Raw genomic sequence first — 27385 nt, 5'->3', positions numbered from 1 at the left:
TAATGAAACATGTTATTTTACAAAGTTGTCTAAAATAATCAAGTACTAAAGTACAATGGTGAAGTAAATGTACCAAGTTACTTTTTACCACCGACCACAGTCTGTAGTTTACTTACATTTTGTATTTGTGTAATGTTACAATTAGTTGTATTAGTTATTTACACAGCTGCACGGTTTGATAACACTATTAAAGTGGTGAAACAGTTATCAGTATAAAAATATGTTCATTTATTGAAACATTTGAGACACACATGATTTACATCCTAGAACTATGAAATATCTAATACCTTCAATGTTATTTACATGACAAAACTGTATGGGATGACTGTCCGTTTGTACAGGTGGCAGATGTTGACATAAACTGTATGCAGATACCATAAAAAAGCATGCACAAAAAAATTAAACTGACTCTGCAGATTAAAAAAGGCATGAAATCGTCACAAGAGTCTGCTTCACCGGTGTTTGTTGCTTGTAAATGTAAACAAGAAGCTAAAATATAATATATGGATCTGATTCTGATGGGCACACTTGCCGACAATAATCAAAAAAACCTGCGGACTCTTACAAACTGAATGCTGCAAATAGTCTGTTGCAAGCTTTCAGAATGAACAGCAGGATCATAGCCAAACACATAGTCAAAGGAGAAATGTTTTTCTTTTTTTCTTTTTTTTTTTAAAGGAATTGCTTGTAACCTTGAGGTTTTTTCAGCGGGAGACTTCAGCTTGAGGTTGTCATTCCAAAGAGAGCATGTTGTTTATCAGCCTGCTTTTCAGTTGCATTACATTTGACATCTGAAAGCAAACCATTTCATCAAATCCCAGGGCCGCTTGCCCCGGAGCATTTTTCCACTGAAACGTGTTTTCACTTATTTCTGGATCCCAGAGCTATAGAGGTTTCATGCTCCCATCACCACTGTTTTCACTTTCTTATGTCTACCACGCCGTACTTTTACAAACATACACCAAAGCTTCTAATAAAAGGAGACGTAAAAACGGCAGAGAAATCCCCTGTCAAAAGAAAGAACATTGCTGGAATTCGCTAAAATTGTGAAAGTGTGCTTTTACATTGATGATCAGCAATAACACATACACTGCCACTTAATGTTGCTAACTTCTAGTAATAGCTTGACATTTGGGGAAATACCCTTATTTATAGAGATTTAAATGGTAAAATGTATTCCACTATTATCTGTGCATTGGCTCAAGCAAGCAGCATAGCCTAGCAAAAAGACTGGAAAATTAAAAACAGAAGGAAATAGCTAGCTTAGTTCTGTTTGAACATAACAAAATCCATCTACCAGCACTAATAAGCATGATTGACACTTTATATATTCTTTGTAAAATATAAATGTTCTTAAGTATATGCAGATTTTGTTACATTTGGGCAGCCTGAGTTAAGAAATTTGACCCCTGTTTTCAGTCTTTATGCTAAGCTAAGCTAACGGCTACTGTGAGACAGTTATTACCTGTTACTTGTTAGACGCTTTTATCCAAAGAGACTTACATACTCAACACTGTGGGCAATCTCCACAGGAGCAATTTGGGGTGAAGTGTCTCAGGGACACAACAACATGCTGACTGCAGTGGGGTTTGAACCTGTGACCCCCTGATCCGAACACCAATGCACTGCGCCACACACCTCCCTATGTTATGATATTTTTATCAATCCTTTTATGTAAGTCACAACCAGAAAAGTCCTCATAGACCACCACATTACGAATCAGAATAGCACCGTTGTCCTTAGAAGAGCAGTTCTCTCAGGGCCTTTCTGAGAAGACTTGAAGAGTAATTTAAGTTTTATAGAGACAAAAAAGTAGAGAATAACATCTTAACTAGCAAACAACCTCACAGAGACACTATTTACATATTCACAGTCTTAAAGTTGTTCCCTCTAAGAATTGACAGACCGATTGTTCCACTAAACAAAAGTACTACTGAAGACAGTATTGAGATGAACATTTCAAGTAGTAGGATGCAGTCCAGAGGGACACATCCAGTAGCAACACGTGATGTCACACACAGCTCGACCAGTCAAGAGAAGGCACAAAGGAAGGAGGAAGAACAGTCAACACTTCGGGGAAATACGTAGAAACAGAAAGGGGTCGTTGGTCGAGGAAATAAAGAGCAGCGTGCTGAATGAGTCCGTCTTAACCAGTCCAGATTGTGAGTGCCATGACGAAGAAAGGGGAGAGTCTTCGCTTTTCTAGCATAGAGGCATGTTTCTGTGCAGTAGGAAAAGGTGAGTGAGTATGCAGTGTCCACATTTTTTATGTATTAGATATACACACTAATCTTCTACAATCATATCCTTTTTTTCTGCCAACACAATGTCTCACTTGAATTTCTCCATAAGCTCATGGAAACACCTTTTCTATCTTGACTTATGAGGCTTCAATATGCTGCGAGCCCACGAATGATCTAACTTTTTGTTGGAATTGTATGGAAATACGTTTTGTTATTTTTTTTAAAGTGAGAAGATGCGTACCACTCTCCAGTCTGTAAATATGAAGCTACAGACCGCAGCTAAGGTTGGCACGAGGGAAACACATAGACACAGCTAGCCTGAATTTGTACTGGAAAATGTCTTGATATGGAGCAATTACTTTAACTGCTCCTCGCCAAGGAATAGTCTGGCACTGTCCGTTTATTTAAATACATTTTGCAGTTCTGTGTTCAAAACTGCAAGAGCTTAACTTCTTTTGCTATTTTTTGATATGCATTATATAAGCATATGCACACTTTCCTTCAACTGTTAATGTAATATGTATGTATTATTGTATTTATTGATTGCAGCACCATTGGTAATCTACTGTATTTGATATTATATCTGCCACCATTTTCTTTTTTAGAGGTCAATATGAACTTCTACCAGTCTTCCAAATCTTTGAGTACACATACTGTACCCCCATATTATGTATTTCACTTTTATTTAAACATAGTGAGGCTGGTATTTGTGTCAAATATCTCAGGAGGACGAGTCATTGAAAGTATAAGCTGCTACACATTCTTCAATCAAGAAAAGTTACCTTATTCACAGGAGAGTTTCATGTGTGTGCAGAGGAGCTCTCTCTGCGTGTGTCCACAACACTGAAGAACATATAAACACACACACATTGTATTTCAGCTTTGTAGGTAAACCAGTGACTTTATTTAATGAATGTACCCACATATTAACTCAGGTTTATCTGGCAAGAAGCATCTATCTGGCAAACAGATTGGGGATATACAGCCAAATAAGACTTAAAACAACCTCCACTTTTACACTCAGACGCATTGCTACTGCCAAACTGTTGGCAGACGGAGGAATGCCTGTGTCCACTAATGCTTTCTGTCTTATTGAATCAGCTCAGGGCCTGATTGGTGAGGGTTCAAGAATGATAAATCCGTTTCCCAACTGGTTTAGTGTGGCTTGAACTCTTCGTCTTCCCCCAGCTCTGAACAAACAATTTAATCAATTTTTTCAGCAGAATCTTGACCAGACTCCTGTATCTCAAACTCACTTCCCGTTTTCCTCATATACTGGTTAGTTTGGTCCATGTGTTTATCTCATTGCGGTACGATAGGAAAAACAAGAGAGGCACTTACGCTTGATGATGCCGTACAAAGTCTGCAAACTGTCGGTCCTTTGCGTAGAGCTCAATGATGCGTATCCTGTCTTGGATTTCCTGCAGAAACACATGGTATCAGTCGGGAGGGAACATTACATCACAGGCAAATAAAAAGTGAACCGGCTGGGGCTGAAACAAAACGTGACATTTTACACTCCATAAGAAAAACAAATGAGGTTCCTATTTAATGGCAAAAATCCCAGTTGGTAATAGAGCAAGTTTACAACCTGATATTTCCCAATTCAGATCCTTGTCAGGTCAAATATCCATGTGGGACAGGATGTGCCCGTCCGGTGTCATTAACTACCATCCAGCATCCAGATGGCGTTGGCACATCTCTGGCCTTCACTTTGGTATAACTGTACTCAGTTGTGCTTCAGTTGTGCTTCAAAAAGGCACTCAGAGTATGTTAGCAATCACAGTAACCATCCAATATCAAGTGGATGGTTAATTTGAAAGGACTGGGACAATTCCCACAGTTTTTTTTCAAAAATAAAAGTTTCAAATGTAGGACTGTAACTTGTTAACATTTCTGCAACATCATATTGCTGCTTTTACTTAAGTTAAGAGTATTTTTTTCATCACTGGTCACCTCTTAATTTCTCTGTGATCGCCAATAAACCTGATCACCCACTAGAAACTTAGTAGGACATCTGGTAAAACAGTTCCCTTCATATTAAAAGTAATAAGAACAATTACGTTTCTCAATGCTGCTTGGAAATATTTTAAGTATACCCATGGGTAGCAGCCCACACACGCACCTCCTTGGTCAGTTCACTGTTCTCGTAGATGTGTCGTATCTCCTCGCTGCTGAAGTCAGTGGAGGCCTCAGCGCTGGCACTGCTGTACACCGCAGCTTCAGGATAGCGGCGGTAGTAGTGGCTGTAGCCTGTGGTGGCCTCGCTTTCGTACATGGGGTTGTACTTAGTCGCCCTCTCGAGAGACGGGACACTCTCTGCTCGCCTGCGGAGCAACAAAAGTAATCAGTCCACGTCACAGTGTCAAGGAAGCCAGAAAAAAAGGTGACTGAGCAGCATTGAATCTGACTTCAGCAGAGACTAACCCTCATTAACCTCAGATAAGTCTTTCTTGTTTGTCTTGGAGAAGCTATTGTGTGACTGTTTGTGTGTGAGCTTTTTAGAATTAGATCAGCAGCGTTTCTGATCAGATAACTGGCTTAGGTTATAGCACAGTGATTCTTCACGGAGTGCTTTGGAAACCGTGCCAGGCACACACACGCACACACAAACGCAAAGAGATAGATGGTGAACAGATACTCTGTGTATCTTTGTGTCTGGATCAAAGCAGCACAGGAGGAAAAAGATATCCAGAAAAAGGTAGCCCTCCTGCCTGAAGTCTACAGGAGTAATGGGATGGTGCCGTGGATCATTTTGGCCGTCTAACTGAGGATACATTCATGGGGTGTTTCAACTTATTCTGTCCCCTGAAGAAAGTAACCAGGCTCCTTTAATCCAAAAAGGATTACGTGGAGCTGAGAAAAACTTCAAACACACTAAATGTGAGGGTTTCTGCTCACTATCAAACTGAAAGTAAAGTTTGTTTATTTTTGGAGTATACACTTCACAGCTTTTGCTCAGTATGGAAAAACAATCTGACGGGGTAATTTATCATTTAATTAGCTTTTTCAGGGTCACATATGTATACTGTTTCAGCTGGTGTCACAATTCAATTGCACATTTTGGATGTGAACTTTATATGAATGCATTTTTAAATGTTATTGGTCTCTTGGGCATTATTTTTTGTGCATACAAAATTGAGCCTGACATATTTGTAATCTTTGGAAACATCTTAGATCTCCAAAATAAGTACAAAGTAAAATAAATACAGTGGATCTGTAGGTTAGCCACACACACACAACGCAAGCTGATTCTCCAGAGTTTAGGAAGTTGAGTTTAGGAAGTTGAGTTTAGGAAGTTGAAGAAGTATTTTTTTCCTGTCAGAACAATTATTTGTTTAGGTTACAATCACAATCATGGTCCTTTTGGTTTCTCACCGTGTCCCTCACTGGTAAGTAAACATGCAAAATCTGTATTATTTGGATTAGTTGCTAGACCTAAATGATCGAGGGCTGCTGAGCCATATGGTAAGTGGATCGTCTCACCGTATGGGGTCCTCTGACTCATCCTTGTCGTACTGATCCCGTAACGTCCTGGCGAGGAAGAAGATGACTCCGGACGCCACCAATAGGAATCCAGCTACTGAGGCAATCGCAATGCCGACCACCAGCGGCTCAGACACGTACTCCTCACAGTGCTCTCCTCTGTACCACCAGTTCTCCCCGACACGACACCTGATGATAAAATGGAGAATTTGTCAGCTAAAACGATTTAATCACTCAATGATTCAAGAACATTATAGACCTGATTGACATGAAGGTATTATAGAATCTCTGTCATTTATTCCCTTTTTATGTTTTGTTGTTTTGGATTAGTAAAGAAAACAATCATTTCCACTCCAAAACAAAAATAGGGTACTGGACACGGACCAATTCCTTTTTAAAATTATTTAAGCATTAGGGGAACAGCAGAAAAACAACGTCATAGTTCTTTATTTTTTATTTCTAATGTTGTGTTTATTAATGATTTTAGTATATACAAAAAAAAAAATGGCTGAATCCTGAATCCTGTTTGTCTTGAGATCGTCAGCAACAACTATTATAATGTTCTGTATGTGTCATTAAATCCTTGTTTTGAAGTAAAACAACTCATCTAGTCTGTTTCCTGTCTCGGTTCAGCGACGCAGTACTTTGGGTTGGAAGGCGTGAAGTAAACAACAATCAAACAGCATCTGGAGCTGCCTGCGTGTTTTATGGTGTTGTGGAGAGAGTAAATCAAAGGTTCACATTCATCTTGGCACACAGCCGCCTCTCTGTCTGTTTATAATTATTCAATTTAAAGTGCACCACATACATCAGTTTCAACACGGCCAGAGAACATGTTGTGACTGATTGCGATTTCTGGCACGTCATGTTACACACATTGACGCGTGCATATGATTGTTTGGACAACATGCACAAACATGTTAAGACATAAACATTAACAAGAACACACACAGATGGCAATTTTGAAATAATTGAGATAAGAAAATAAATAGAAAAGTGTTGAAACGCCACATAATAAGAAACACTTCACTGACCCAAAATGTGATATTTTGCATCCAGGAGTTGAAAAATGGATCACAATATTAATCAAATATTGGTAATAATGCTTCCTCTGAGGTTGCTTATTGTTCTTCAGTACATTCAGTACCAGAGAGCATAGTGAAATAAAAAAAGTTTATTCAAAATGTTGACGTGAGTTTCTTTAAAACAATCTTGATTTAAGCCAGAAAATATAAACATTTTAAGACAGTTCATTGTTATTCGTAGCCAACTACGATGCAAATAAATGTTTATTCTATGCAGTTGGTTATGATTATAATTCATTAGGCTATTGCACATTTCACATCCCTAGTATAAGGAGCCAAATAAAAAATATGCTTCTGAAACTCCACATCATCAACATACAGCCAAGCAACGTCAAAACTAGAAGCTAAGAATCTGACCTTCTGCCAAAACCGCTGAAAATCTGTTTCTGTGATTAAGATCAGACCTCTTTTTCCCGCACACACACTTACGCAGATCATTTCCCACTAATCCACACCCACCTGCAGATTGCTCCCTGGCCGGGGATGATGTCACACTTGCCGTCATTGAGGCAGAAGTCAGTCTGCAGGTCACAGATGCTCTGACAGGGAAGGCTGTCCACGCTGAAGTATCCTGCGTTACAGACACACTCTGCCTCCCCCGACCACTTGTTCACCTTACACCCAGCGTACTCGTTACACGCCTGGAACTTACAGGGGTCGGCTTTATCCCCTGGAAATCAAAAAGAAACAGTAGTGTTGACTTTTAATGGTTATCAGGATAAGCAGTAACATGCAGGTCATCTACAGGTTGTTAAACTCTCATGTAGTGATCACAGTTTTAAAGAGGAGAGTATATTATACCCTAACCCTTTCTCAAAGACGAACATTTGAAAAACATATTTTCCCAAAAGGTTAAATAACTCTTTTAAATGACACCAAAAACAACAGCATTTTTCACCCTTTGAGTTCTGCTATGCACCTTTAGATTAACAGGGATATTAGTTTATTCAACTCCAAAAAAGTATTAAATTCAACAAAATAATAGTCCATTGTTGCACAAAAGGATATTCACAGACACATACAAAGGTTCCTTCCATTCTAATGCAGCCCTAATGCATGCTGGGATCCAGCAATGAGCGCTGGCAGTGATCAGACAGATTATGACAGCTCAGTAATGATTGTAAACAGAACACAAGCATGAATCACTGTTATCATAGATTGCCCATTTCAAGCTGGCTGATGGTGTCACGCACAGAAGCCTGGAGACCGATACCACATGAGGAAATGCAAAAAAATGTTTAAAGAGCACAGAAGATTTCATGCTTGCTCCCTAGTTAAAAAAATGGCAATATAATTCACACATGTGAAACCAGAGCTGCACGCAGTAATCAGCCGGTCAAAGTGCAGTAATGATACATGTAAACTTGGCTGCTGTCCAGGGAAGCCTTGATCATCTCAACCCAGCTGTCGATACAAGTGTCACGACAAGGATCTAACACCTGCTTTCCCAGGCCTTTTGACACACTAGCATGTCACTCAACACTTGTTTACTGAGATTATATTATAAAACAATGCTCTCCGATTACAGCCGTTGAGGGAATAGTTCATCATTTTGGGAATTACGGCTTCTTGCTGAGAGTTAGATGAGAAGATTGGCGCCACATAATCTGCCTACCAGCACGTCTAAAGCTCTTTGGCTAACAAGTTAAATCCGTGCAGAGATTTTTCAGCTTTTGACGTAGCCAGGCAAGCTGTTTCTATTCGTTTCTAGTTTTAAAGGTCCCATGTCATGCTTTTCCGGTTATTACCCGCCCCCTTGTGTGTTATGAAGGTTTTTTCTGCAACGGTCTGCAGAGTCACAAACCCTCAAAGTACACCCTGTAGCGAGTACAACTCTAACACAGAAAAGACCTGTCTATGCTGCCCCAGAACGCCTCGTTGGACATTTCTATTTTTCCATTGTTTTCTTCCTGGGTACAGTGACGTGCCCATACCCAAATGGACCAATCCGTGGAGCCGTTACGTTACGTCACACACACTCAATCTTTTCTCAGCTGCAGCTCCGCCGATTTTTCCTCCCCGAGACGGCGGGACGCGGCGAGGCTGTGAGTTGGTGTGTGAGCATACACACCAACTCCCAGCCAGGCTGCAGGTGTGTGTGTGTGTGTGTGTGTGTGTGTGTGTGTGTGTGTGTGTGTGTGTGTGTGTGTGTGTGTGTGTGTGTGTGTGTGTGTGTGTGTGTGTGTGTGTGTGTGTGTGTGTGTGTGTGTGTGTGTGTGTGTGTGTGTGTGTGTGTGTGTGTGTGTGTGTGTGTGTGTGTGAGCTCGGGCTGGGTTTCGCTGTGACTTGCTGTGTCGCAGACGGCCACTGGGCTCACAGGGAGGGGGGGGGCAGGAGCTCCAACAAGCCGTTTAGGACAGAGAGTGAATACACATACTATACAGAGATGCTGTATGAGAAACCAATGTGAGTTTGGAAAATTGCACAATATAAATCTACTTTAGTAGACCTCAACAATGGAATTATGATCAGTACCTTTAATGCTAAGTTGAAATATCCATCTACTCGCTCTCGCTTCATTTGTAGTTTCCCGCAAAGACATGAGGCGAATCAGCAGTTAACCGCTTCAACACGTGTATTTCGGTTTATTCACGGCATTCATTTTGTTATTTTATAGTTATTTGTTAATGTATACAACCCAATTTGTGTTCTTTGAAATTGAAAAGGATATTGCATTGTGTTTGTTACTTTCGTTGCAGTTGTATATGTCTTAAGTCTTATTTGACTTGACTTCCTATTTTGTATGGACATGCTTTTATTTTGAAGGAGAGTTAGCGCTGTTGACAGGAAGTTGTTGTTGCTATGGAAACAACGTGACAGAGATTAACGGAGAAAAAGCAATATCTATATATAAGGGCGGAGAAAGTAAACGATAACGTTTATGGTTAAGTGTTAGCACCCCCCGAAGAGGCACAAGCTCTTACGTTGATATTGGAGTTTTCAATAAATTCAATTTGGCAACAACAGTGCTGAAAAAAAGAAAGAATATCCGAATAACGAAATTCAAACCTGAATAGTACTCCAACGAACGAATATTTTAATATTCGGGTACGGCCCTAATAGGTTCTGGAATTGAACTCTCTGCATAAAGCAACAACTTGTTTTTCCTTAAAGAAACATCTAAAACAATCATTAAACAATTCACGATATCACAGTTGTCTAGATCAAAACACAGTGTATATCGTGAGAACCAACCTGACTCTACGTCCAGTGAGTACTTATCGATGGCCAGGTTCATGGTCTGGTAGGCTGTGTTACAGAAGTCCTCCAGGATCAGATAGACGGTGGTGGTAACGGTTTGTGGAACAGGTTTTCCGAATTTCATCCGGCTGTTAACCACGATGCTCCCGTTCCTGAAGTTCAGGATCTCCAGGTTCTCAAAGTTACTGAGGTTGGACTGCAGGTAGGGCACAAGCTGGGAAAACATACCAAAAAAAAAGGGTTTGATGTTACAACACAACAGTGGGAATGCTGATAATCAAGTGCAGTAAATGACAGGAGTTTACCAGCTCTATGAATCGTTGCTCCAAAGCTTTGTATTCTGGGGATTTCTTATTAAAGAGATCCTCTGAGAAGATCATGTTGGTCACCCTCAGGCTGAAGAACACCATCAGTGCTCGTCCGGGGTTCACTGGCATGGCGATACTGACTTGGTCCGTGCCGTGTGCACCAAAGGGAAAGCCAGTGCTGCCCTCCTCTGTGTGGTTAATCAACTCATAACCATAATGGATCACATCATAGTCGCTGTCTCCATTAGTGGCACCTTCCAAGCCTCCGTCAGTGGTCTGGATCTGGGGCAGTAAAAAAGGAGAGACTTGCCAAGTTATTAACAAGAACCAGCTGTTCTTAAATCCCTTCTTTGGCTTCCTCTTGAATTCAGATGAAGCTATAAGATCCTGCTGATTACATATAAAAGGCACTGATTGACCTAGCCCTGGTTATATGAAGTGCTCTATAAATAAAACTTGACCTATTTACATTGTACTTTTAACTGGGGACCTACAGCAATATTAAAGCTCAGATACGTTCCACAAAATGTTTTCTTTTAAGTTTTATCCGTTTAAATATTTTAAAAAATCATATAGATTTCGTAAAAACAGAAGCTATTATTATTATTGATCTATTTTTGAATGATTATTATTGTTCGTAATAGAAGTAGTAGTAACATCAATAAAGTATGTTCTTATTGTTATTTTATTATTATATCAAATTGGGCATTACTTTGCCACTTTTTTAAAATTCAATTCTTCTTGCTTTACCTCCACCAGTGAAGGGACGATGATGTCAGGTTGTTCCTCCAGGGCGGTGTCAATATCAGAGATGCGGGTGAAGGGCGACTCCTTCTCTGGGGACAGGGCAGTGGGTTGGACCGGGTTCAGAGAGTCCGTCACTAGTGGTTCTAGTTCATCAACGTTGACAAGTAGGATCTCATCGTCTGTCAGATCCTCTGTGGAGAGCTCTGGAGCTGCCGGGCCCTCTTCCTCCACAGGAGGAGCTTCAGGTGCAGCCTCTTCTACCTCGTTCTCTGTTGCTTCCTCCACGACACCTTCTTCCGCCACAGGTTCCTCAGGAATGGTCAGCACCACATTATTGTCTTCCTCTTCTGCAGGTTGTTCTTCTGGTTGCTCTTCTGGTTGTTCTTCTGGTTGTTCTTCTGGTTGTTCTTTTCGTTGTTCTGCAGGTTGCTCTTCTAGTTGTTCTTCTGGTTGTTCTTCTGGTTGTTCTTTTCGTTGTTCTGCAGGTTGCTCTTCTAGTTGTTCTTCTGGTTGTTCTTTTGGTTGCTCTTCTAGTTGTTCTTCTGGTTGCTCTTCTAGTTGCTCTTCTGGTTGCTCTGCTGGTTGCTCTTCTGGTTGCTCTTCTAGTTGTTCTTCTGGTTGCTCTTCTAGTTGTTCTTCTGGTTGCTCTTCTAGTTGTTCTTTTGGTTGTTCTTCTGGTTGTTCTTCTGGTTGTTCTTCTGGTTGCTCTGCTGGTTGCGCTTCTGGTTGCTCTTCTAGTTGTTCTTCTGGTTGCTCTTCTAGTTGTTCTTCTGGTTGCTCTTCTAGTTGTTCTTCTAGTTGTTCTGCAGGTTGCTCTTCTAGTTGTTCTTCTGGTTGTTCTTCTAGTTGTTCTTGTGGTTGCTCTGCTGGTTGCTCTTCTAGTTGTTCTGCTGGTTGTTCTGCTGGTTGTTCTGCTGGTTGCTCTTCTGGTTGTTCCACAGATTCTTCACCTGTTTCTTCTGCCAACGGTTCTGGTGCTTCAGTCGCTTCCTCTTCAGTCTCAGGAGGTGAGACCAGGACAGACAGGCCTTCTTCTTCTTCCTCTGTGGTCTCAGCTGCGATTGAGGACATCTCATTATCCTCTGGGATTTCGGAATTGATGGCGAAATCTTTCGTTATCAGCCCATCTTCTTGGTCAGTCTCCTCAAGAGACTCTGCTGCTTCTTCTTCTTCTTCTTCTGTGGTTGTAGGTGGCTCGAGCAGGTTATTCAGGTCGTCTGTGCCCACTCCAGAGGCCTCTTGATCCACTGGGGGTTCATGAAGTGTAACCTCCGACAGCTCGGCTGGGAGCTCCTCTGCGGCGGGGGTTTCTACTGCAGGAGTCTGCACAATGTCCCCGAGTAACAGACCCTCCTCTGCAATGCCTGGGAAAAAAAATACAGAAGAAAATTGTCTCAATCTCTCTTTTTATAGAAACTGGCTACCTAAGTAAAGATCCACAGATCTATCTGGTTAACATCAACACAATGAGAAGTGAGAAGTGTAAAAAATGATCAGTTTCACAAGTTATTTCAGCGCAAACAAAGCAGGAAACAATAGAAGTATCATTGTAGGGAAAAAGCACCACAGGGGGATACACTGCAAATGTGTATGTTAGGTATAAACACTTACTATCAGCTTCAAGTTCACTATCTGTATTGACAGAATCAGGAGACACAGCTGCACTCTCCTCCAGGATAATGATGTCGTTTTCGTTGTTCTCCACTCTGTTGGTTTCGGAGACGTCAGGCAGAACGCCGACTTTGTCGACGTCCTCTACGTCCTCAGCGTCCTCTTCTAGGATCGTAACCTCTGGTGGCTCATCGGCAGCAGTATTCTGCATCACAAACAGAGTTCATTATCTAAAGGTATTGGCACTGTTTCACAGTGAGTGTGTCATGCAACAACAGCTACTGTGGCTACTCTGTGGTTTCCATTTCATGTATAGTAGGTACAACGCTTGTGTCTAAAATGAAATGTTTAGGCAAAAAATGAATTGACTTTAAGATAGACACAGGGAAATTGAATATTCGGAATCAGAAATACTTCAATAATCCCAGAGGAAAATTGGTTAGTATAGCTGGGAAAGGTGTTTGTTCTGAGCACACTATGCTAACCTAAAAAAATAAAAAAAAATCTCACTCTACAAGAAAGTAACTGTAACTCTACAGATAAACATTATTATACATTTGAAATGGATTATTTAATTATTAAAATAATTATTTAATAACAAGCTATAAAGCAGTACTGGCAAGTCGACTGAACTGGGAAAAGTCTATAATTATTTTGGTGGCATGCTTCAGCCACTTGTTTTTCTCAACTCAAAAAACAGCAGCTGAATTTAAATTGTACCAAATCGAACAGGGGCAGAAAAGTGCTTCGGTGGCACAGAAGCTCTGGGCTCTTGCCTGCAAATCAATTGTTGGTGAGAAGTTTTCCAAACTCTCCCAACTCATATAATGAGTCAAATTAATCACTTAGGGAGCTGGGCTACAAAGTGAACCGGCAGACACGTTAAGTGCAACCCAAACTCTGATTACTATCAAAGCGCACAGTCAACCACAAGACAGCACAGACTAAAGATGTTATTACTTGTCTGAATAAACTCATATGTGCTGTCTCGCCTCTTGATTCTCAGTAGTGCGGCGCCCTGTAGCTTTTTTCCCCAGAATAGCAGTGGATTATTAGAGCAAAAGTCAAAGTAATCCTCAAAGCCTCACTTCATCCTCATTGGTGGGCTCATCCGCTACCTGCACTGGTCCTGATAACATCTCAAGCCAGTTAAAGGTTTTCACAACATCAGTACTACAGGCGTCAAGCTTCCTTAAACAAAAAGGGATTTATCCGCTCCAAGCACCCCCCAAAGAGAGATGCTGTCATGACAGTGGAGGTGACTTGTTAACTCACCGTATCTCCATCTGCAGCGGCAGGGAACTCAGACACTGTGGAGCCAGGTGGGGGAAACAAATATTAATACACACTGACACACAACATGCGCATGTGCCATATATATAAAATAATCAAGGCTGCAGGAGTTTGCAGAATCTTTTTAACCCGATTCCATTTCAGCACTGACAGCCTTCGTTTTGACATTACCTTGAGGGGGGAAATATCTACAAATCAGTGCAAAAATCTGGACTGAATATCAGCCGATGTGGGGCCAAGGCTATTACTGTATCTCCCCTAAAGCAGAAAAACAAAGCCAAGCGGTGCCTTTAGGTTCCCCAGACCCACATGTCAGCCATATGAGAGTGTTTAGCCATTATTTCACATTCAAAGCTTCTAATTAAAGGGAGCCTTAGCAGCATCTCCAGGGAAGCTCGCTAACACAGTAAACTAATGACACGCATTCTCTCCAAAACATGAGCAGGGAGGAATCACACAGGAGGAAGAAAGATGCTATAGACATTATCACATCATTCAATTTCTTCACATTTCTGGAGAAGGACCTACGGTAGGCCAGAAGTAGGGGGTAGCTAACCTATTTACTGAGTAACTCTAACAGATGTCGAAGTTTAGATCTCCCTGTGTGACCATTTGAGTGTTTCTTTACTTCTGTGTCTTCTGGTGCCACAATTCTAACTTTTTCGTAATAATATTGCACATTATAAGTCCGGTAAACTACTGAATCAGAAACATATGCTTGGTTTAAGCCAAAATTAAGGATTAAAGTATAGAAAAAGGCTCAGATTTCAAACATCCTTCTCTTCTCAACTTAATGAAAGGATTTGAGTGTAAATACATGGGTCCAGTAACTGATGAGTCTGCTTTTGTTCATTAACTTCTGAGTTGAAACTCCTTTTAAATACGTTTCTTCTCTCCTCAGACAAATAAGAAACAGATGAGACTATTAAAACTCTGGAATGTTTTCTCAAGTGGTGTAGCGTATGTTGTAATGTCAATGTTGGGTCTACTGTGTCTGTATTTGATATGACATTTGGCCGATTGCCCTGCGCTGCACGCACTAAGTCTGCCAATGTGTTCCCAGCTGCCATGCCAATTAAATAAATAGCTGTAAACGGGGCATTTGTGTGTTCGGTTACAGTGCGGGGAATACCAGCAGACGAGCTTTGGCCACCGCTGGTCTTAACAGTGTCCAGCTCGTTGTTATGCAGGGCGCCAGTGATGATGTCTTTGACCTCGCTGATGGCGTACACCACAGTGGGGAGCTCCATGACTTCACGGTACGAGTTCTCCACCCGGTTGGATTGCAGCGTCAGGTAGTTCAGTTGTTCCAAGCTCACTCCTGATCCATCCACCACCACTGTGACAGCGTAGTCCACCACCACACCGCCCCTGCACAGGGACAATTCAATATTAATGCACATAACAAGTTACATAAGCATCTTCATATATATCTGTAGGTGTTACATTCATTTACATATATGGGGCTTCTGGACAATTCCGCATATTTTAGCACAATATTAGTTGTTGAGTGAGATTAGAAGGTTTTAATTTTTCCAATCCAAGCTTTGTAAGGGCATTTCCCAATGAATATGCTAATTTCTAAAATGCACCTACACTATTTGTACATGTATCCTATACCCACAATCCTATACACACATTTATAATAAGAGAGTTTGAAAAAAAGTCAAAGAAGATGAAAATCATTCAAGCATTATTGTGATTTAACGTCGACCCTGTTAAAAGAGTTGTTTCGGGATCGCAGATGACTAACCACTGGGGTAATTTTCTCCTCTTTGGAATGCAGAAGCTCTACTCTGTAGGCCCCAAAAAAAGCTGAGTCAGCAGCATGATCAATATCATCATAATAAATAAGGAAACCTCATAATAGTTTCCAGGCCCTGAAAAAAATCCAATCTTTCATTCTTCATTTGACAACTTGGAGCCCTCCAAAATCTGACCTAGTTTGTCGGGTTTCTGGCGGACGGCTGAGCACGTGCCTCTCGGTCCCAAGTGGAATTTTCCCACTTTAGCTTCATACAGATTTTTACATATTTACTCTTCCTGTGCTGTGAGATCTGCATTTAGCAGCGAATTCAAGATTAATTACAGCATCCCTGTAAGAAGGCATAAGTATGCACGTATGTTTGCAAACAAATGGCAAACGTACATTTTTAGCTATATATATATATATATAATTCTAGCAAGCCAGGGTGGATTGTAGGTCAGTACATCTACTTAAGTACTGTGAAAACATGACAAATTGTAAAGATAAGCTTAGAAAATGACCTTCCTTTTACCTTCTGCTTCCCCGTCATTCATGCAAATGATGAAGTGCTTTATAAAAATACCCTAAATTTTACTTTCATTATACAGAATATCTTTTAACTGGATATTGTAGATTGCATGATGTTGCTGTACTTTACAACTACAAACATTTTTAGTTATTATAATTGTATTGTTTCAAAACTTAAAACAAAAATGTAAACTTCATGACTTTAAATAGTTGGTCAAATTGGTTCCACATTGATAGATGAACACATTGAAATGCTATAGAGGAGTTTCTCGGTGGATTTAGCCTGATAACCAGGCTAGTGGCTTTCGGCAGTTTCCAGTCTGTATGCTAAGCTAAGCTAACACCCTACAGATGTGTAGATGTCATCAATCTTCAAAGCTAACTCTTTGCCAGAGAGCAAAAGGCTATTTCCAAAAATGTTATCACGATAAGGTATTGGTACCTCGGCTGTACTAAAGGATCTTCCACCACCAAGAACACATAATAAATTGTATTCCTTCCATTTATTTATATGTTTTTAAATTCCTGTCTTATGCTTGTCTTCACCTTTGCTCCCCTGACACATCTCTTTTACAGTATATCTAACCCTTCTCCTCTCCATCATTCCCGCAGAGGCTGATCGGCGCGTCGTAAAGCCCGGATTATCTCCTCTATAGAATAGCACATGATAACTCCGGTGAACCCATCCTGATCCCACTTAACATGTGATTGACCACACACTAAGATCAACAGGAAACTACTGAAACACCTTGACATGTGCCCACGCTCACAGGTAAATACAGTGTGAGAGGAAGGTGACTCTACACACACTCACACAGATCTAGCTAACGAATGGTTGATAGGGATCTGTGGGCTTAAATACAAGAATATTCCAGGTCTAACTACCACGGCCCGTAAAGATGACTCACCCTTCATCGTCCTTCTGAGGCCTACATAAAACAATGAGATTGAAATACTGTTAGTGCTACGAGTCGAGGTACTTTTGGTCATTTATTATGTCAAGATCCAGCAAAAACTGTAGCAAAGGGACTGACCTGAAGTCCTTCACAGACACACTCTTAAATCCAGGAAGCCCCTTCAGAGCATCCTCAATCTGCAAGGACAAAAAAGATTTTTTAAAAAACAAGCCACAGGAGGAGTTTGTTTCTTTTTTTTACAAGGTTACAATGGACTTGCTTGGCAAAAATAATTCAGATTTGCTGTTCCCCAAGGACTCATTTTGTTCAAAGAAGCTGAAAGTTTTGAGTCCTGTGTCCCAGATTATTTTCCTCTGGAGGCAGACTGCTGCACTGTGGTCAACTCTTTTTATTGGTCTACAGGTTCCTGCTTCTAGGCACTAAGAAAAAACAATCCATACACTGTTCTGTTCTGCAGACTCACTGACCCACTTTATTTTATACATCGGAGAGAGGACGCCAGAAAATCCCCAGGGCCTTTGTCTTCTTGCTTGTCCTCCAATTTCCCCTTGCCTACATTATTCTTACTACCTTGTCCTCCACTACACAACCTCTACAAGGCACGTGAGTTTATGTGTGTGTTTAAATGTGAGGGGAAAGAAGATTTTATGTGTATAGCAGATATCCACTGGGATTAAAAAAAAGTCAGAGATTAAGAGAAATGGCTTCCCTTTTAGGCATAAAATCAAGCTTTTGTTTATGATGCCAGGGAAAAGCACTGAAACAAATTTACTGTATTTTCCGAGTACCTGTAAAACCACTGAAGCTGCTTCCAAACAGAGTACCTGTGCAAAAGTGTATCTATTCCCATGACACGTCTTAACACTGTATTTTCAGCACATAGCGTTTTTGAACTCTGCCCTAACAGTGAAACTACTGCTGCTGTTTAAATGTGTGTTATTAAAGCTAACAATGCATCCATCACAGACCATAAATAGTGAGCGCCGTTTTGGAGCGAAGACACAGTAGCACTAAGGGGAGTCTTAAAGTCAGACAGAGAAGGATAAGGAGCCAGATAGGAACCTTTTGAGCGAGCTGTCTGCTGAGTGTTTGGTACAGGGAGCTGGTCGGATTCTCCAGGTCGTTGCTGTACGATTTCCCGGGCAGGACGATGCTCAGCTCCACCACCTGCTCCTGCATCGTGGGGGTCAGAGGCTGCACGGCGATGTCTTTGTTCAACTGTACCAAGAGACAGAGACCCAGTTACATCCAGCAGTGGAATGTTAAAAAAAAAAAAAAACATTTACTAAAGTATAATTTGACACAATTGTGCTTTACTAGATCTCACGCACACAGAGGCAAATATTCTACCTTTCATCTTCTTCGTTTATTTAACAGTCACAGTTATTATTTAATTTTTACACATAAAGACATATGTACTTGTATGATAGAATGCAGTACTGTACTACTAACCTAACCAGTATTCTAGATACATTTCCAAAATTGGTTCCACAATGACAAACTAACACATTAAAATGCATGCGTTTTGTTAGGGATGAAAACAGGATAACAATCATTGTTACAATGGTCTGACTTATTTGAAGCAACTATATCTGCATCTTTCTTATTGTTCTGAGTTTGTATCTTTATTATTTATTGCCCTTATTGTAACAAGCTTTAGATAAAAGCATCAGCCAAATGAAATGTAATGTACTTCTTCCGCTTATGGCTTATAGTAGTTGCATGTGCACATTAGTGAAAGACAATGAATCTGTAAACAATGTGTGTGTGCACTCACTGGACTCTCCTCCACCTCTGGGACAGCGGCGGCTGCTTCCTCCACCTCCTCTCCTTCAACTGTGTCCTCTGGGTGGTTGAGTTCATGTGTAAAAAAAGGATTGAATAAAGGAGTGCTTGTCTATTTCAAGTGCGTTAACCTTTGGCAGGTGCTGTGATTCCTGATTAGACTGCCCTGACCCCGACCTGCTTAGCTCAATCTCCAAGCACGCAGAAGAGATTCACCTACGTTCTACATAGAAAGCTGGAATATTGTAGGAATAATTACATGGAAACACAGAAAAGGTAAGGGTTTGACCCTGTAGCAACAATGCTTTTGCACAGGTACAGATACAAGAGGATGCTTATGTGATTAAAGTCACATGACGTCCTGAAGCTAACAGTGTCACTGACCTAGCTCAGGAGCTTCAACGGCTTCCGGTGTTCGCTGTGTCAGAGTGCTGTGAAAAGTAAAAGATTATTGAAACTGTGCTGATATTATATTACTAAATTATAATAAGCACACAAACACATACATGTAGACGAACGAGTAGGGTCTACAAATGTGGCTACTTTTATATGTTATTTCATTTTTAATTACTTTTCTTTTTTTATTCCGTTGATAAGAGTGGTTTTAACTTAGCAAAAGGTTGATCTAGCTGCCCCCGGGTCATAGAAAATATGTAATTTCTTAAAAATACTATAAGGATAAAAGAAAATATACAACTTGGGAGATACAATTACACCTTCAATTTCTTTCGAAGAGTTAGATGAGCATATTGGAACCACTCTCACATTTATACGCTAAATATGATCTACAGCCAGCAACTCGTTAGCTTAGCTTGGCCTGAAGCCATGTGTAATAACAGACGAGTGAAAATGTGGATGAGACTTCATAACTTTACCTGCACATATGTTGCCAGGACCGGTTGGGCTCATCACTACTGAGAATGGGGAAAAAAGTAGCATTTACAAAACATAGCCTTAATGATGGGATTAATGAATGTATGATTGAAATGATAAATTAGTGGTTTCTTTTACCTTTTCAAACCTGGTTCTGACATTCTCTAGAAATAGAAAAAAAAAAGCAAAGTTATACATTGTGTTCGGTATTTCTTAAATATACTTTAAAAAGAAAGCATGTTACCTTTTTAACCAGAGCCTGATGCTCCTCTGATTGGCTAAAGTGGCTGCCAATATATTGTGCTGTGACTGTGCCCTCCTGGCATTGGTTCATCCAGCTTTGGTACTCCTCTTGCTCGGGGAGGCGGTCCCAGAAGATCTTGAAAGCTTCCCATATTGTCTCCTGGCACACTGGACAGAACAGAGAAAGACAAGCTTTTAGAAATTTCAATCAAGTAATTTGGTCCAAATAACTCTATTTCAGTTACAGAGTTACAGAGATTCTCTTAAATAATATTCTAAAACATCAAAATATCTAAACTGAAAACCTAAATGAACACAGAAAGTCATGAGAGTCATCATGTCTCAAGTCAAGTCAAGTCATGGGTCTTCAATTGCATGTCCATATTAAGCCTTAAATAATTACATTTCGATCAAGTCAAGTCAAGTTGGAAGTCATAAAAAAAAAAACAGAGACCACAGTCGACATAACAACGACTGTCAAGTCCACAACTAAGAACTCGTTTCATAGTTGTTTTTTAAATCCTTGAGGTTGGGGCGACACCTCAGCTTTAAACAAACAAATTCAATTATTTTGAAGGCGTCCTCTAGGCAAGAAATACCTAATTAACAGAGGAATAAGATCTTCTTTAGTTAATACAAAAAAAAGATGGACCTTGATATTTTTGGCTGGAAGTTCTGAGGCCCAAACAAAAGGCCCACATTGCTAGTGGCATGTTGACCTAAAATGTCAATTGTCAGCTTGTGGAAGTCGATAGTTTACTCCCCAGCCCATGCAATCAACATGTCAAAACTCCCTTTGAGTTTGCGTGTGAGAGTTATCTAGTGTGGTAGCCTCTGCCAACAGTGTATGAAGGTGAGGGTAAAGCTCTTTGAGTAGTTGCCATATAAATGGAAGCCAATTAATTACATGACATAACTCCCTTACATGAGTTACTGTCACTACTGGGCACTGTTCTAAGTGTTTCGATGAAACCTGTGCTCCAATCTTCTTCAGTAATCACCGTTGTCTGTCACCTGATACACTAGTGGTCACCTGCAAATCCAAATCTGTCTTACATAAGTCACCTCCACTTTTCACAAGACAGAGCGTCACAAACTGTCTGTTGGCACTGACACCCTGTCTACGTCTAGCTGTCCAGGAGTTAATTGAAAGGAATAACAGCTCGATCTCTGCCCACTCAAACGCACTTACATTACACAGTGTTTCTTAATCAGTAATGAATCAGAATGTTGTTTTTTTCTCTTGAATATTTTGCTTCACAACTACTGCCAACCCCCTGGTGTACTGAAAGTGTTTGTTTAGGCGTCAAGAACACAAATTACACGCACACAAACAAATGTTCTTATCTAGCAGTGGTGTCTTTAGTACATGTTCCATTTCTGCCCCCTGTTTTATGTCTTAATGTCTTGTCCTTAAATGTTTCTTGTTAAGCGACCTTGGGTTAATGAAAGGCGCTATATAAATTAAAGTTATTATTATTATGTTTCACTTGTGCCACATTAATATCACCATGTAAAAATACAAATGTGCAGGTACATATATGTAGTATAGTAAAAAAGTACAACATTTGTATCTGAAATTTACAGAAGTAATAGTATAAAGCAGTGTAGATTGAAAAGCACTTCTGTACAGAAAATGTATCATTAAATGAACTTAATTACATGCCATCACTGGAATCCAGCCATGCAGACTGTTTTGGTTTTATGTGTCCAGAGTTGGAGATGTCCACCTCTGCAGTTTCTGCTACTACACCAGAACTATGTCAGTGTTTCCCATGCATTGATTTATTTGAGGCGGGCCCCCACAATTAAATATCGTCCGCCACAAATGGATCTCATAAAATATATATATATATATATATATTATAATTTTTTTTTTTTTGGTAGTCTAATGCAGTATTTTCCAACCAGGGGTACGCGTACCCCTAGTGGTACGTGGGTGCTCCCGAGGGGGTACGTGAAAAGATTTTGAAAAGTTAAAAAAAAAAAAAAAAAAAATTTGGATTTTAGATCTTTTTTAATTAAATATTTTACAGGAAAACTGTACCCAAATAATGAATAATGCATAATCTGTAATAATGTAACCAAAATTGGGGGCATTCAAATTAAGTAATCATTTGCTGGCTATATATTATTATTGGAGCAGCTTTCAGCTTCCCGCCGGACTGTCAGGTGTTACATCATCATCATTGTAGTGGCGCGCTGGTTTTCTTGCTAGCTAGCAAAATATCAACATCCTATCAAGTGAATGCGCTGGTGTTTATTGAGATCAACATTTCTGGATCAATCATTATGGATCAATGGCTGAGTCGAGCTGGTTCATCCAGAAACAACAGCACAGGTGATACTGCTGAATCAGGAGAACCCGTTCTCAAGAAAATGAAAACAGAAGGTGAAGAATCGTCAGTTTGGTGAACATGTGCTCTCCGGGTTTACGGTCACAACTACAGAGTGACCGCAGCCAATGTGTTTCATCTTTGGCGACGTGCTCTCTAATAATAGCATGAAACCATCGGCACCCTAGTACTAGACATCCCGCCTGTGTAAGCCTGCAGAGTTTTTCCACCAAAAGCTGGCTGAATTTAAGGGAAGCCAAGAAAAACTAAAGAAAGCGTCATCGGTCTCAACCAAGGCCTTGGAGGCATCTTATGCCGTGTCGCTACTCGTTGCTAAATCGAAAAAGCCATTTACCATAGCCGAAGAGCTAATCTTGCCTGCTGCTATAATTCTCGCAGAAACTATGTTCGATAAGAAAGCAGCTGATGTCCTGAAGAAAGTGCCGTTGTCAAATAATACTGTGTGCCATCGGATCGACGACATGGGAATTGACATTATTGACCAAGTGGTGGAAAAATGTAAAGCGTCTGGTACGTTCGCTTTGCAGTTGGACGAATCAACGGATGTCAGTGGGGAAGCTCAACTGATTGCGTTTGTGCGTTACAAAGACACTTTGGAGATGAACGAGCACATTCTGTTTGGCAAGAAACTCACGGGGAGAACTACCGGACAGGACGTTTTTAACGTTATTGACAATTTTTTCTGTCAACACCTGCTGGATTGGAAATCCTGCTCTCATGTGTGCACAGACGGCGCTGCGGCGATGACCGGCAGAGTAAATGGATTAATGGCCCACATAAAAAAGGTAAACCCTGATGTTACATGGACGCATTGCATGATTCACGAGAAGCATTAGCTAGCAAGAGAATGAGTCCAGACTTAAACGATGTTTTGAATGATGCCGTAAAAGTGATCAACTTCATACAGTCCAGGCCTTTGAATCATAGACTGTTTCAGTCACTTTGTGAAGACGGTGGGTCAGAACATAAACAGCTCCTGCTTCACACTGACGTCCGCTGGTTATCCCGAGGGAAGACGTTACAGCGGCTGTTTGAGCTACGCAATGAAGTGAGGGCATTTCTGTCGGAGCACACACACCCACTTGTGGCTATGTTCGACAACGCTGACTGGGTAGCTCGGCTGGGATACCTCTCTGATATGTTCAGCAAACTCAACCAGCTGAATCTCTCTCTTCAAGGTAAAGACACAAATGTTCTTAGCTTGTAAGACACAGTGTGTGGATTCATGGAGAAGATCAAGCTCTGGCAGAGCAAATGTGAAAAAGGGGATACAAGTTGTTTCCTGCAGCTGAACGCATACATTGCTACTGGTGAATGTGACAGAGCTCCAATTGTAAAAATAGTACACACACATTTGTCCAAGCTCAAGAATGACATTGACAACAAGTCATCCACACTGGCCTGGGTGCGTAATCCATTTGTGACGTGCATTAACAGCAGCATTCCCGCCAGACTGCAAGAAGACCTCAAAGATGTGTCCTCAGATAAAAGCCTGAAGATGAGGTACTCAAGCATACCACTGACACAGTTCTGGTGTGGTGTGGAGAAGGAGTATCCTGAATTGGGGAAACATGCCCTTAATGAACTGTTGCCTTTTGGGTCCACATACCTGTGTGAGGTGACATTCTCCGCCATGACCCACATCAAGACTAAACACAGGAACAGACTCAACTTGGAGAATAACCTGGTCACAGCTTTTGCAACAATCTCCCCCAGACTCACAAAACGGATGAGGGAGAAACAGGCTCAAGTGTCACATTAATTGGTGAGTTACCTTACAATGGCTATTATAATGTATATGATTAGTTATGATTGTATATGATTTAAGTGTCACATTAATTGTCGCATTGGGTTACACAGACAAAAATATCCTCCTCTTCTCTATCTCTCCTCGTCACTTCTCTCCTTCTTCCACTCCCAAGTTTCACCTTAGCCCCACACACACACACACACACACACACACACACACACACACACACACACACACACACACACACACACACACACACACACACACACACACACACACACACACACACACACACACACACACACACACACACACACACACACACACACACACACACACACACACACACACACACACACACACACACACACACACACACACTTAATATATCCTGGGGATCACCACGATTGATTGCGTAGTAGGGGGTACTTTAGGTTGGATTGAAATGCTTTTGGGGTACAGCACTCAAAAAAGGTTGGGAACCACTGGTCTAATGGATAGTGAGGTGGGCTGATGATTGGAAGGTTGCGAGTTCAAATCCTGCCTGGAACACCACTACTAGTGTGACCTTGAGTAAGGCACTTAGCCCTCGGTTACTCCAGGGAGAATGTCCCTGTAATTGGTTATTGTAAGTCGCTTTGGAATAAGGCGTCTGCGATGAAGCCATGAATTCGCATGTATTATCTTATTTGAGGGGGGGGTGGATGCATGGACCACCCGAATAGGTTAAGGGGCCTTTGGCTTGTCTTGCCGGGGGGGGGGGGAATCAAATTCTGTGGGAAACACTATATGTGAAGGACATTTCTAATATAAAAAATCCATTTTGTCTTCCATTAGATGTTTAAGTGTTAAGTGAAGTATATTTTTATGTTAAACGTTTAAAACAGCACTGATTAAAGTACATACACACCATAGAGCAGTATGAAATCAAGTAATGTCACTCAAGATAAAAAAAAACTATAAGGGCTTAAAAATATCAGTTTGATGGAAAAGAATCTGAAGGTGTGGAGTTATGAAGAACAATGTAACATTCCTTTTGTAGCCTTTACCACATTTTAGCTTGAAGCTAGCAGGTAGAAGCTACATTAGCCACTTCTAGCATTAAACTAGCATAAAACATTCTTACAGAACAGTTAGCGTTTATTTTTGAGATACTAAGTCCTCATTTTGCAATACTTAATCATTATTTTGAGAAACTACATCCTTATTTAGAGAAAGTTTCCCATTATAGAGACTTGCAGGATCTTTTATTTTCATCACCTTACTTCTTAATGGTTAGGAAGTGAGGTGATTGTTGTTGATGGACGAGGACCTAACCCAACAACAGCAGTCCATCCACAGTACACAGAGATCCACTCTCATTCATGTTCAGTCTTACCTCTGAGATTAAAGTAGCTCAGGTGGTTTGCAACAACTTGCTCTGCGGTCTCTTGTGCGCACAGTTTGACTCCATTTGGAAAAAGGATGTTCCTCTTCCGCCGAGAGACAACTTCATGGCCTTCATCAGAAACCTCCACATCGGGTGCACCGACAACTTCTGAAAGCTCCTGACTGTAGGGCACACTCAGGGAACCCATAGATGAACCCTCCATTGTTGCATCTGGGGTACCAACAAAAAAAAACATTTAAGATTGAATGTTTGACCCTTGTTTGGGTGCTTAGTTTAAAAGTTAACTATTATACATACCTGTCCTTATGTCCAAAAATAGGACCACAAAACTAAAAACAACAGAGGAGAAAACACATCTCCTGAAAAGGTTGCTCATGTCTCTTCCGTGATTGTGTTTAAATCCTTCTTGGAAAAGGATCAAGTAGATATGCACGTCCTCTCAAAAGCAGCTTCTTACAAGTTTGCATAGTTCATAAATCTCCAGACGCAGAAAATTAACAGAAGTTTGTGAAGAAATCATTTGATGACCATATGACACAATGGTTTCCTGCTTTCTTCCACAGCTAAAATGAGGTGTAGGTCACGGTGCTGAGAGGACAGCTCCGAGGTAGAAAGGCAGATGGCTCTTGGAGAGAGGAGGATTTTTTAATGCTCTCTAATCCTGTTTACTCTAAGCCCTTTAGAAGAACTTGCCGAGAAGTTACTGGAGCAACACTGTGAAGAGAGGTAGCTGTGTGGAGGAAACAAGGACAGAGAGGAGGTGACAAGGGCCACACAATCAACAGCAATCAAAAAGATGCATCAAAACATACAGATATTATAATTATTTACTAACTCAAGATTTGTTGGGATGTGTCCTGCAAGAACCGAGCACATTTCCAATAAAATATGATTAATCCTGGTCCCCAAGTTGAAGGACAGGACTTTAAACTTTTAGAGCACCCTTCTACCTATTTAGGCAAATGGCATTAAACACATCCAGGCTTTGAAGATCATAATGGCGGAAGTGTGTTTGCTGCTCTAAGTGGAAGAAAAGAAACATCAATCTGAAAGCAATAAGATCAAATGACAAAAGAAAGTGCTTATCGGGCTGCTTAAATAAAAGGGCATCACCTTAGATCTAATGTAGAAAGATGCTACTCACAAATACCCCCCCCAAAACACAGACACACAGACCCACCCCCACACAGAAATTACAGTGACGATGTGGTTGGCCATGCAGCTGAGGTGATGAGCTCAAGAGCGGCAATCACAATCCTTATGTATATCTTGACAGCAGCGAAAGTCATGAGCTTAGTCAACCTTTAACCCCACACTCTTCCTCCTACGGGGTTTATTCTGTTTTTAAAAAGGGAAATCTGAGACCTCTTAGCTATAGGCCATTACGTATATGGGAGAAAAGAGGGCTAACAAACCCAGGTAAAGTAGGCTGACAATGGCCAACACAAATTCACAATGGCAATACTTACATGTTGGTGTTGAGCAGCTGAAATGTTTAAACTGTTCTCAATCTAAATGAAGTGTGTTAACATGCTATCCTTGGCTATCTAGCATTTAAAACATGATGCAAGTCAGGCTGTAAAATGTCCACCAAAGTGACGGACTGACAGACATTTTCATCCCAAGATCCGTGAGTTAGAGCAGACATTTTCAAACAAGAGATAGATATAATTGACAACAATTATAGTTATTGTTTTGCAAGTATTTCTGTGTTAGGGTAATACAAAAAAAATTCTAAAGGTGAAGATAGCTCAGAATAACGTAGTCCAGGATTTATTACAAGACTGATTTATTAAACTGCATTGGTTTTAGCTAGGTGTA

At 40.7% G+C, this 27385-nt stretch overlaps 1 protein-coding gene across 1 annotated transcript; it reads right to left on the bottom strand.

Annotated features, from left to right (window-relative positions):
• Positions 1 to 204: 204 nt before the first annotated feature.
• On the bottom strand, positions 205 to 26284 carry impg2a (interphotoreceptor matrix proteoglycan 2a). Its single transcript, XM_079665788.1, has 22 exons — positions 25862 to 26284; positions 25553 to 25774; positions 20069 to 20235; positions 19963 to 19988; positions 19827 to 19862; positions 19336 to 19382; positions 18944 to 19011; positions 18229 to 18384; positions 17284 to 17342; positions 17158 to 17178; positions 15107 to 15345; positions 13957 to 13991; positions 12682 to 12886; positions 11074 to 12434; positions 10321 to 10605; positions 10010 to 10229; positions 7274 to 7484; positions 5730 to 5918; positions 4369 to 4570; positions 3585 to 3664; positions 3026 to 3086; positions 205 to 2221 (listed from the first exon to the last, which is right to left on the bottom strand). The coding sequence occupies exons 1-21, from the start codon at positions 25938 to 25940 to the stop codon at positions 3044 to 3046; spliced, it is 3951 nt and encodes a 1316-aa protein (XP_079521914.1). The 5' UTR covers positions 25941 to 26284; the 3' UTR covers positions 205 to 2221; positions 3026 to 3043.
• Positions 26285 to 27385: the final 1101 nt, after the last annotated feature.

The sequence above is a fragment of the Notothenia rossii genome (genome assembly GCF_949606895.1).
Source record: "Notothenia rossii genome assembly, chromosome: 2".
Lineage (NCBI taxonomy): Eukaryota > Metazoa > Chordata > Actinopteri > Perciformes > Nototheniidae > Notothenia > Notothenia rossii.
The sequence above is the reverse complement of the archived record's forward strand: the minus strand, read 5'-3'. Positions and strand labels throughout refer to the sequence as shown.